An 11,049-nucleotide genomic window follows, 5' to 3' on the forward strand; every position below is an offset into this window, starting at 1 on the left:
CAGAGATCTGCTCATCGTTTGCCAGGATGCGCTTAGCAATGAGAAACGTGGCAGTGAGCTGTGAGCCCCGGCTGCTCACCAGACCCTGGTGGTGACCTTCGTGTCTCTGAGATCAGTCATTCCCTCAGGGGTTCCTCTGTTGATGCTGGAAGCTGGCACGTGAGGTGGTGACATGGGGGATTTTCCCATTTCAGAAGCACTGCGACAGGCAGAAGGCAAACCTGAGGATCCGCTTCAAGCCCTCGCTCTTCCAGCACGTGGGAACCCACTCCTCTTTGGCTGGGAAGATCCAAAAGCTGAAGGTGGGTACTGAGCAGTCTCTGACCCCCATAGTGGAGACATCCCCTCTGCTACTGCAGACAGATTAGATGGTGTAAGGCCTTTGATAAGCTGCCCCTCACCTGGCAGAGAGCTGGTGTGCGCAGAGTTCTGTGACATTTGGAAGTTGTGTTCAAGCTGTTGGCTGAGACACAGGGAGCAGCAGTGCTCCATTCTTCACTGCGCAAATCAAGAGCTTTTAATTTGCACTGCCTCGTTGGAAGCCCCATTCGTCATGGCTGAGAGCAGCTTGTGATCCTTTCCTGCTTTCTTGCTTTGCCTCCATCAAGGACAAGGACTTTGGCAAACATGCCCTGCGAAAGGAGCACGTCAACCCTCCTGCAGAGGTGAGCACCAGCCTGAAAACCTACCAGCACTTCACCCTGGAGAAGGCTTACCTGAGAGAGGATTTCTTCTGGGCCTTCACACCCACCGCTGGAGACTTCATCAGATTCAGATTCTTCAAACCACTCCGCATTGAAAGGCCGGTGCTTGGGGGCTGCACGGGTGGGGAACACCGGGTGGGCACAGAGTGTGAGGAGATACTTCTCTCACGTTGTCCTGGCTCTCCCTTTGGGCTGAATTCTTTGCCCATGCCCATTATAGCTCCCTGGGAGGAGGGAGCAGTGCTCTGCCAGGGGGAGGGCGATTTGACTTGAGCCTTTTTGGTGGGTCCATGTCTGCTAGAACCCTTTGCTTTCCTGCACTTAGGAACAACCCATAGGGTACCCATCTGGTACAGGTGTCCTTACCAACCAGGTGCTTTCTAGGAATTGCACCTCTTAGGTTGAGATGTTTGATGGCTCACCTGAATAAAAGTCATCACTTCCCTGTGCTCAATGTAGTTTTCTGTGGTTTTGGTCTCTGTCACAGGTTCTTCTTCCGCAGCGGGAACATTGAGCACCCTGAAGACAAACTCTTCAATACCACTGTGGAAGTTTTGCCATTTGATGTAAGTGTGTTAGTGAGAGCTGAGATGTGGGTGGAGGGGGAAGAAGAAGAGGATGGAGAAGGGAGAGCCACTGAGAACTGTCAGGAGAACCTCGAGTGCCTTTGGGAGGTGCTGGCAGCCTGAGCAGCTGATCCCCTGGTATGGAATCGCGTTGGGAGCTGGGATGGAGCTGCCTACAGAGGATACCCAGGTGGATGGGGTGGCTGCAAAGGAAGGGCTGGGGCAGGATGTGTAGCTCCTTGTGCAGGGCAGGGGAATGAGGTGCCACAGAGTGCTGAGACCTGCATATAGCCAGGGATGCTTTGGGGGTGGCTCTGGGGGTTGCTTCTATTGCCTGGGGCTTTGGGGTGGTTCTCACTGCTGGTCCTGAGCTGAGAGCTCCTCTCCATCCTGCAGAGCCTGCAGTCAGACAAGGAAACCTTGCAGGAGGGAAGAGGTACAGCTGTCAGATACCACAGAACAGCCGATGGCTACATCCAGATAGGTATGGCAGGGAGGAGACCCTGCATGCATCCCCTGTGCTCATCTTCACATGACTTAAAGCTGTTCTTTCTTTGTTTGGAAAATAGGGCACAAGTATTGAGTGTGATTTTTTTCCATTTTCTTTTCCTTCTTTTTTTTTTTCAAATTATTCCCAAAATGGGACATAGCAACAGGCTGAATGCTTGCTAACGCTGTGCAAGGAAGCACTGCCTCCTGTGCCTTACCCTGTCTCTTGTCTATTACAGCACAGTGCTGCATCAGTCTGTCTGCACTTGTTCTGTCTGTATTTTGTTCTAACTGATGGGTGCTGCTCCTTTCAGTGTAGCAGAGTGCACTCTGTGCTTCACTGATGGCTTCTCAGTTGGTTTCAGCCCCTTCCTGATGCCTGGGCCCTGTGTGCACAGTCCCCATGGTGCCCCTGCTCTGCCAGCCCCACCTCACCTGTGCTCTCCCGCCAGGCTCCTTCTCCAAGGGTGTTGCAGAGGGTGAGGTGGACCCATCCTTCGGGCCGCTGGAAGCCATCCGCCTCTCCATCCAGACCGACTCCCCAGTGTGGATCATCCTGAGCGAGGTGCGCTGCTCTGCCGCCGCGACCACCCCAGCCTCATCATCTGCAGCATCCCGCACCGTTCCGTGCTGTGTAACAGGCCACGTTTACACGACTGCTGTCTTCTCTCCTCTCCTTTCAGATTTTTATCAAAAAAGCAGAGTGAAGCAGGCATGCTGAAGGATGGACACACGTAGCGCCCGGGTCCTTCTACCTCCCCCCACTCTTCCTCGTTCCTGAGCCGGCCGAGATGCGGGGACCGCGATGCCAGCGAGGTGGCACCCGGCTGCTGGGAGGAGCTGCACTCTGACCTGTGGGCACCGGGCAGCCCTCCACACCTTGGCTTCGAGGCCAGCACTGGTGCTGCGGGGCTTGGACAGACTTTCCTCTGGAAGGAGGAAAAAAAGCAAAAAACCAAGCTGCCCTGCAAAGGGGTGGCTTTGCTCCCCTAGACAAGACCCAGGTTCTCACCGCTCCTCCTGTGGGCGCGTTGTCAGTGTGCGGGGCCGTTCAGTGTTGGGACGAGCTTTAGCAGTCATGGAGACTAAAAGCACCTTCAGCCCAAGAAAGGGGAATGGTGGCTGTGTTTGGGGACGGAGAGGGCCAGATTCAGACAGCTTTATCCTGCCCCTGCTTTGCAGGCTGATGCATGGGTGCGGGATCGCTGGGATGGGAACAGCCAGGGATCAACGTGTGCATCACTGTAGCACAGGCACTGATCCTGACCATGGCTGTAGATTCTTGAGGGTGAGGACTGACCCTCCTGTGGTGGAGGAGGGACAAATCCAAAAGGGGGTTGGAGCTCTGAGTAGGGCAGGGAAAAAAATAAACGCCACACTGTGCCTGCCAGCATTGAACACAGCCCCTTAACTCATGGTGAAGTCTCCAGTGTCTTCATGCCTTGAGATTGAGTGCAGAAAACAGCTTTTTAAGTAACTATTACTGGTTGGTGTGAATTTTTTGGAAAAATAAAAATAAAAAAAAAGCAGAAGTAGCCCAGTTCAAAAATAGTAGGGATTAGTGTAAATCCCAATGTCTCTTCAGCTATACACTGGAATGCATTATACTACTTTAACGTGCTGTATTTTTTATTATTGGATACATTTGATTTTTCAATTACATCTCTATATATAAATATATAAAATAATGTGCACTGTAATAAAAGCAAAATTTAAACCTTTGGTGCAGCTGTGAGAGGTGCTGGGAGTGGGCTGGCATTCAGCTGGGCCGTCCCTGCTTCCTGCCCTGGGAATAAAAAAGCTTTCATCTGCTCTTTGCTCAGCTAGGAGCAAGGAATGCACCCGCACCTCCTAAATGCAGTTGTGAAATGGTTCTTAGGAAATGTGTTGTGAATTTGCAAGAGCTCTCTGCTCAACAGTGGCTTCAGCAGCACCTGGGGTTGTGGGAGAAGCTGAGATATGAATTGTGGATGGGCAGAGTCCTGGTGGGGGGAGGTCAGGGCTGAGGTGGAGGAGGAGCCAGGGGAGGTTCGGGTTGGATAATAGGAAGCTTTTCTTCTCTGACAGAGTGGTGATGCTGTGTCACTGCTGCACGGGGAGGTTGGGGGGAGGTCACCATCCCTGGGGGTGTCTGAGAACTGTGGAGACGTGGCACTGCAGGACGTGGTTATGGGCATGGTGGGGGGAAGCTGGGGTTAGACTGGGGGGTCTTAGGGGGTCTTTTCCACCCTTAATGATGTTGTGATTAAAGACAGAGACAAGCACAGACGTTACCATTTGGACACCCCTCCTCTCAGTTTGGATAAGGTCTTAGACAAGCTCACACCCACTTCCAAGTTTTGATCACAGCAGCTTTTCCCATGGGACCCATCAGCCTGTGACATTCTCCCCCTGTCCCCAATCCCCTTTGGCAATGAGAGATGATACCTATTGAGAACAGGCATTTATTTCTTGCATCTCCGCCGCGTGACGCTCCAACAGCGATGAGGTGGGCAGTGGGACAGGAGGCTGACCGTCACACCAGGGCTGAGCTGAGCGCTCCAGGCAGCCATGGCCTCGCTCAGTGGGCACGGAGCAGCTTGAGGGGCCACATCAGCATCCATGGGCAGGACGGGGGTGGCAGGAAGTGTGCCAGCAGCCCGGCCACTGCCAGCCCCAGCAGCAGCCATAGCAGCCGGGCGCTGGCATACAGCGGCCCCAACCTGTGAGGAAATCTGTCAGCCGTGGGTGGGGAGGGGAGAGCAGCCCTGAGCGTGACACCTGGGCCACGTCCCACTCTGGGCTGTGCTGTGGGCACTCACCGTCCCTGCGCAGCCTGCATGTAGCCCCGGAAGTAGCGGAAGCGTGCATGGAGGTACAGCACACCGCAGGCTGCAGCCACACCTGCAGGGCCAGCAGAGAGCAGGATGGGGGCTGCAGCCATGGGAGAGCCGTGGCGGGGGGGAACTGCCCCATGGGTGCTCAGGGGATGCAGATGGGCACAGCTGCCTCGGGGTGCGTTTCGTCTTGCTGCCCCTTACCTTGATGGAAGAAGATCCCAGCAACCCAGAGGAGAGAGAGGAAGATGGGGAAGTACTCAGAGCAGTTCGCCCTGTGAGAAGCAGAGAGGAACAAAACCCACAGCCGGTGGGTGCCCAGAAGGACGTCCCAGAGCTGCACCCATAGACACAGTGACCTCATGGAGCCCTGAGCAATTCAATCTTAAGTTTGGCCAAGAAGTCTCAGAAGCTCAGGGAATGCAGCCAGAGCGGGAGCTGGAAACTGTGAGGAAGCGAATGCTGCGGCTACAGCCTGAGCAAGGGAGGCTGCCAGCTTTCCATAGTAATACATCAGTACCTTCCCCCTCTCTCTTAAGACATAAAAACAAACGACCTATTTGCATCCTTTTCCACAGGGAAAAGAATGAAGGGAGGAAGAAAACACAAGGAAGAAAGGCCTTGGGCAGCCCTGCTCGGAGCCACAGCAGGAGGGGGGCAAACAGCACAGCACAGCACAGCATAGTATAGCACAGCACAGCATAGCATAGCACAGCACAGCACAGCATAGCACAGCACAGCATAGCACAGCATAGCACAGCATAGCACAGCATAGCACAGCATAGCACAGCATAGCACAGCACAGCACAGCACAGCACAGCACAGCACAGCACAGCATAGCACAGCACAGCACAGCACAGCATAGCACAGCACAGCATAGCACAGCATAGCACAGCATAGCACAGCATAGCACAGCACAGCACAGCACAGCACAGCACAGCACAGCACAGCATAGCACAGCACAGCACAGCACAGCACAGCATAGGATAACATAGCACAGGATAGCATAGCACAGCACAGCACAGGATAGGATAGGATAGCACAGCACAGCACAGCATAGTATAGCACAGCACAGCATAGCACAGCTCAGCATAGCACAGCTCAGCATAGCACAGCACAGCACAGCACAGCATAGAATAGGATAGGATAGCACAGCACAGCACAGCACAGCACAGGATAGGATAGGATAGCACAGCACAGCACAGCACAGCACAGGATAGGATAGCACAGCACAGCACAGCACAGCACAGCACAGGATAGGATAGGATAGCACAGCACAGCACAGCACAGGATAGGATAGCACAGCACAGCACAGCACAGCATAGCACAGCACAGGATAGGATAGGATAGCACAGCACAGCACAGCACAGCACAGGATAGGATAGGATAGGATAGCACAGCACAGCACAGCACAGCACAGGATAGGATAGCACAGCACAGCACAGCACAGCACAGCACAGCACAGCACAGCATAGCACAGCATAGCACAGCATAGCACAGCACAGGATAGGATAGGATAGCACAGCACAGCACAGCACAGCACCACGCAGGCTGGCCCTTCGTGGCACCACTGAAGGAGCCAGTGGGTGTTGTTGTCACTCCACCACCATCTTCCACCTGCTGGCAGGGAAATACATCAGCTCTGCTCTCAATGTACCCCCGCTCAGCCAATTCCTTTTGGCTGCTGATGGAATAGCATGACCAAGATGAAACATGGACAATGGTGCATGCTGGAAACCAGAGGGGTCTTCCAGCACTTCTCATTCCATAGGAACAGAGGAAGAAGGAAAAGCCCTCAACACGCACCCACAGTGCTCTCACAACACCACGACTTCAGGTCTTTCCTGATATTGATATTTAACCCAAGCAAGATCTGGGTGCAGCCACTGCAAACGACTAAACCTTACTGAGCCCTGAAGATCCGCTCAAACTCGGGGTGACCCGTTGTCTCTGGGGGAGAGATCTTGTACTTCCTCCGGGCGTAGATCACCTGCAGTGCAAAGTAGGCTGAAAGAGAGCAACAGACAGAGGTGACTGCCCAGCAGTGTTGCATTCAACCAAGCTTTCTCCAGTTCGGAGCCAAGCACAGGGCTGGAGGAAAATGGCACTCTGAGGTTCAATTAGAGATGCCCTGAGTGAGAGCACTGTGATGGGGCGATGATCTCTGACACTTCACTCCCATAGGGCAGCTCTGTGGCTGGAGCAGCTCAAGAAGGGGGTGATGGGCTCAGGCCAGGAAAGGTCATTCCACAGTGATGAGGATTTGGACCGTTCCACCATCTGATGAATGATCATTATTCCCACAGGGGAATGCTGATGACGTTTCAAGTGCTTGATTTTGCTTTTGTTGAAAACAAGGCTGTTCATCCAGGAGAACACAGAAGCATGAAACAGGCTGCGGTTGCTGTGGCAGAGCTGTGGTTGGGGTCAGTGAGGTGCCATAGGGTACTGAGAGGCAGACGAGGAGCCCACAAGGACCATGTTGTGGCTGTCCTACTGTAAGATAGAGGATAAGAGCAGAGCAGCAGGACAGAGAGGAGACAGATGTTGCAAGATTAAAGATGAGTGAGAGCCACACATGCCTGCAGATAAGCAATAGAACAGACATAGAGGGAAAGAGAATTAGAAATGTAAATAATTTGGTGCTATGTGACCTATTACACAACGTTATCCACTTAACTATCCACAGAAATGCACTGAAGATGACGTGCACATGTGCTGGTGCCCTGTGCACAGCCCCATGCATGAGTGCTGGGGGGAAGCAGAGGGGATGAAGACCCCTCTGGGGACAGCTGAACGCTTCCTGTGCCAGATCCCACACACAGGTTTGGGGCAGTGCCCTGAGATGTGGCTGGGCCAGCTCACAGAGATTGGGATGCCTTTCAAAAGTGCCCTCTCAAAAGAAGGTGCTGAGAAGCTGCACTGCACAAACCTCCTCAGAAGGATGAAGAGCTCCATCTGCTCTGCTTCCCATACTTTGTAGCCCTGTGGGTGCTCCAGAGTGTGGAGCTGTGGCACTGAGGGACAGCTCAGTGGGCAGTATTGGCAGGCAGTTGGACGAGATGATCTTAGTAGCCTTTTCCAACCTTACTGATTCCATGCCTCCAGGTTAAACTCGACTGGATGCCTCCATTCCCCATGAGGATGCACCCCCAGACTCACCCACCATCAGCAGGGCTGACAGCTCCATGCATCTGAATACTCTTGGCAAACCTCTCAGTGGGGACTGGCAAGCTGTGACATTGCACAAGGTGTTTCCTGTGAAGCCACACTAGAGAACCAACCCCGGTGGCAGCGTTCTGCTCACAGACTGCATGGAACGCTGAAGGATCCCATAAAGCAAACACAAAATGGGGGTGAAGGTGCCCTTTTTTGAATGAGCTGATGAGGTTTCCCAGTGAAAAGGTCTCTGAGACACTTCCTTAATTCATTTCAAGAATTCATCTTTCCTTCCCTGCACGCTGAGGGCTCCTTCCACCCCCACTTACATTAATAACCAAAAATGCATAAGACAAAACACTTCCATTTGTTTCTCAGTAAATTGTCTGAGGGAAATGACCACCCTGGAGTCGTGAGCCCCCTTCTCTGAGCAGCACTTTGGGTTTGAGGTGAGACCTGCACTGAGATGCACCACCTGATGGCTGAAAACAACACAGAGCCACATCCAGCAGCTGTGAGCAAAGGGCCGACAGCTCCGTGGGGACGGACTGAGCAATAAAGAGCAGCAAAACCACCTGTCCTGCAGAATGGGACAGAGGGCTGAGCACGAGGCACAGACAGAACACAGCTCCTTCCATACATCTCTGATGTGTGTTTGAGTTCTCCATCAGTGCTGCACACACCCACCCTTGTTTCAGCCATTTCCAACCATGCCAAGCCACACACAGCGCTCTGAAATTCCATCACAAACCACTCTGCTTTAAAACATTCAATCATTGATGGTGTTCTAAGGTTAGAAGCAGAACTTCAGCTCCCATTTCCCTCTAGGACAGAGGCTTTCAGACTCACACACCTTTTAGTGCCCCAGTGACATCCATAGGCACAATGCCTCCCACCTGCAGCAGCCACAGTGTGCAGCCACTCACCATCACCGAGGGCAGCAGCTTCCATCCCGCATGCACAGCAAACAGAACAGGGAATCAGCTCCACATCATTTGATGCAATTAGGTTAATTAGTAGCTGACACAAAGGCCATTTATTTACCTTGCTCCAGGACTCCCAGAACAGTGACAGCAGCCAGCAAGTCTACCTCGCTCCTCATGTTGCCTTCCATGAACCAACGTGCAAATGAAGCACAATGAGGAGAGCAGCTCTCCAGCCCTCCTCCCACCTCTGCACACCCCACAGCAGAGCCCTATTCCCCTGCACAACACGTGTTTCCTCCAAGCATCCACTCCCCCCACACCCCTCAGCCTTCTAGGCAGCTGCCCACTGCCCGGAGATCAGCAGCACGGGCTGCATGTACCCTAAGGGATCCTTGGACATTACAGGTTTGGCACTCAGGTTGATTTGTACTGAAAGACAATGAGGTCTTTACTGCTCACTTCAATCACTTCCGAAGTACCTATGTTCTATACAAGGTTGTGCAAGTCTCAGTGAGTACTCACAAATTAACGGCGTGATCTGCTGCTCCTATTCCAAGATACAGAATTGGTCAGGGGAAGGACTTCATAGACTTTAGTGCCATCCTTAGAAGAGCACTGGGATGCTCAGCCCATGACAAGTGTAAGCTTACACAGCGCAGCCCTTTTGAGCTCTGTCACTTCTTGTGGTTTTCTGGTGCAGTCACAGCTCTGCAGTACCACCATTTCCTTGCTCAAATGCAAGCCAAAACCTCTCCCTTCAGAAAGGACGGCAGCACAGGGGAGAGATGGCTCAGAAATACCACAGTAACATCAGAACTATAAGCATGACATGTAAAGAGCAGCAGTGTTCCATAGACCTGAATGGCTTCTTTTCCTTCATCACAAAAAACAAACAGACATTGGCTGAAGAAGTTACAAACCGGCCTGGAACAACAGGAGAAAAATAAAAGAGTACTGACTTCAGAGATTTAACATGGGAGACAGAGAGAAAAATTAGTTTTCACCTCGTGTTGATGGAGAGAAGGTGCAGGGAAGGGCTGAACCATTGCATCTCCCCCTGTGCAGATGCACACCCAGCTTCATTCACAGCACCGACAAGGGATGAACAGGCCTGTTGCCTGTCGCTCATCCCAAGCAGGATGCTGCAAGTTCTCACTTCTGTTTTCAGTCTTCAACTTCTCAAAACCCCACTGCAGCAGTTTCTCAAGCTGACTTCAACATCACTCAAACACACAGCTGTGCACTTTTCCTGGCAAAACACACGAAATGCAGCACAAGTGCTCCCTATCCTCTCAAAACACAACTGGATTTTGGGTCTGCAGGCTGCTCTGAGGCCCAGACTGAAGGTTAACTGCTCTACTTCCATTTAATAGAAGCTGTTGGTGACCCACAGCTTCACACGGGCATCTACCCTAACATTCAGACTGGGGACATCACCAGACTGCTTTTGCTTACACCATTCCAGCAACCATACAACATTTTAACACCAGCCAAAGAACAAAACCCAAAGTTCAACACATGGAGAACTGTCCTTCAGTGTGTGAAGCTGATTAAAATTCTGCCTATGTAGGGAGATGCTGGGAATTGCTGTAACATGCGAGAGGAACACAGCCTTAGCAAGAAACACAGTTGTCATCGTTCGCAGATTCTTCTTTATCACTTCTGCTTCATCTGTGGTTGGGGAGAGAGATGAGAGGCATTAGTTTGGAACTCCAGATTAGATATGATCAGTTAAAAGCTGCACTTAAACAGGAAACAATACATAAATAACTGAACTTGTAGCTTTACTGCAAGCAGCATGATTCACCGCTAAGAGAACTGCTTCAGAACAGTTGAGCAATCCATCAGTTATAGCTTGGTAGCGAGACTATTAAAACCCAAACTTGTACCCCTGAAAACGATGACTCCCGTGGATGCTGGTAGAGCCACAGATTTTCACTTTACTTCTGACCATCCTATGCAGTGTTCAACCAAGAGCTCCATCAGCAGCCCAGATCCACTCTGCTACTGCTTGCCACCACCTCTTCAACCCACCAGCTCCAGACGCACGATGAAGCGACCACAAACCCAGCGACTTTGGCAGCTTTAACCCAAACTCCTCATGCAGCTGCTGCCAGCATCTCTGTCCTCATTCAGCAGCACCAGCTCCAGAACTCACATTTTGCACACTTTCCCACTTTCAAATTTGGAAATAAAAGAAGTGAAGCGATGCTTAATGAGCAACCTCCCTGTGCTCACACTCCCAGCACCCAGAGGCAGTGGCTGCAGCTCCTTTCCAGAGAGTTTTCTGCAGTCTCTTTATGCAGCACTGGCTGCCGCTGCCTTTCTGTAGCACTAAGAACTGGTTAAGACACAGCAGCAGAACCTGAGCCTGTGCACCAGGTTGGCC

General features: G+C 52.1%; 2 protein-coding genes across 3 annotated transcripts in view; one reads left to right on the top strand and one right to left on the bottom strand.

Moving 5' to 3' along the window:
- The window catches only part of MGAT4B (alpha-1,3-mannosyl-glycoprotein 4-beta-N-acetylglucosaminyltransferase B), a 36,554-nt gene extending 33,078 nt beyond the window's left edge, over window positions 1–3,476 (top strand). Inside the window, exons 10-15 of the mRNA XM_048960555.1 lie at window positions 195–302; window positions 609–802; window positions 1,192–1,270; window positions 1,667–1,754; window positions 2,212–2,324; window positions 2,443–3,476. Of these exons, the coding sequence (XP_048816512.1) occupies window positions 195–302; window positions 609–802; window positions 1,192–1,270; window positions 1,667–1,754; window positions 2,212–2,324; window positions 2,443–2,466 (606 nt within the window). The 3' untranslated portion in view covers window positions 2,467–3,476. The remainder of the gene's footprint in view (window positions 1–194; window positions 303–608; window positions 803–1,191; window positions 1,271–1,666; window positions 1,755–2,211; window positions 2,325–2,442) is intronic.
- Window positions 3,477–4,055: 579 nt separating this feature from the next.
- Window positions 4,056–9,772, bottom strand: LOC125700212 (leukotriene C4 synthase-like). Of its 2 annotated transcripts, XM_048960634.1 has the most exons (6): window positions 9,183–9,772; window positions 8,779–8,841; window positions 6,483–6,582; window positions 4,780–4,850; window positions 4,561–4,642; window positions 4,056–4,461 (listed from the first exon to the last, which is right to left on the bottom strand). In XM_048960634.1, exons 2-6 carry the CDS (start codon window positions 8,834–8,836, stop codon window positions 4,320–4,322), a joined length of 453 nt encoding a protein of 150 aa, XP_048816591.1. In that variant the 5' UTR covers window positions 8,837–8,841; window positions 9,183–9,772; the 3' UTR covers window positions 4,056–4,319. The 2 variants fall into 2 exon arrangements, with proteins under 2 accessions (XP_048816591.1, XP_048816590.1); XM_048960633.1 differs by having other exon boundaries at window positions 8,779–9,772.
- Between the last annotated feature and the right edge of the window lie 1,277 nt (window positions 9,773–11,049).

Source organism: Lagopus muta, chromosome 14 (genome assembly GCF_023343835.1).
Source record: "Lagopus muta isolate bLagMut1 chromosome 14, bLagMut1 primary, whole genome shotgun sequence".
NCBI lineage: Eukaryota > Metazoa > Chordata > Aves > Galliformes > Phasianidae > Lagopus > Lagopus muta.

What these genes read in the sequence shown, in the direction of transcription:
- LOC125700212 (XM_048960633.1), bottom strand. Translation starts at nt 8,848, where the DNA reads ATGGAAGGCAACATGAGGAGCGAGGTAGACTTGCTGGCTGCTGTCACT. An exon ending in TCTGGGAGTCCTGGAGCAAG is followed by an intron (nt 6,583 to 8,778) that starts GTAAATAAATGG and finishes GCTCTCTTTCAG; the next exon opens with CCTACTTTGCACTGCAGGTG. An exon ending in GAGCGGATCTTCAGGGCTCA is followed by an intron (nt 4,851 to 6,482) that starts GTAAGGTTTAGT and finishes TGCTTCTCACAG; the next exon opens with GGCGAACTGCTCTGAGTACT.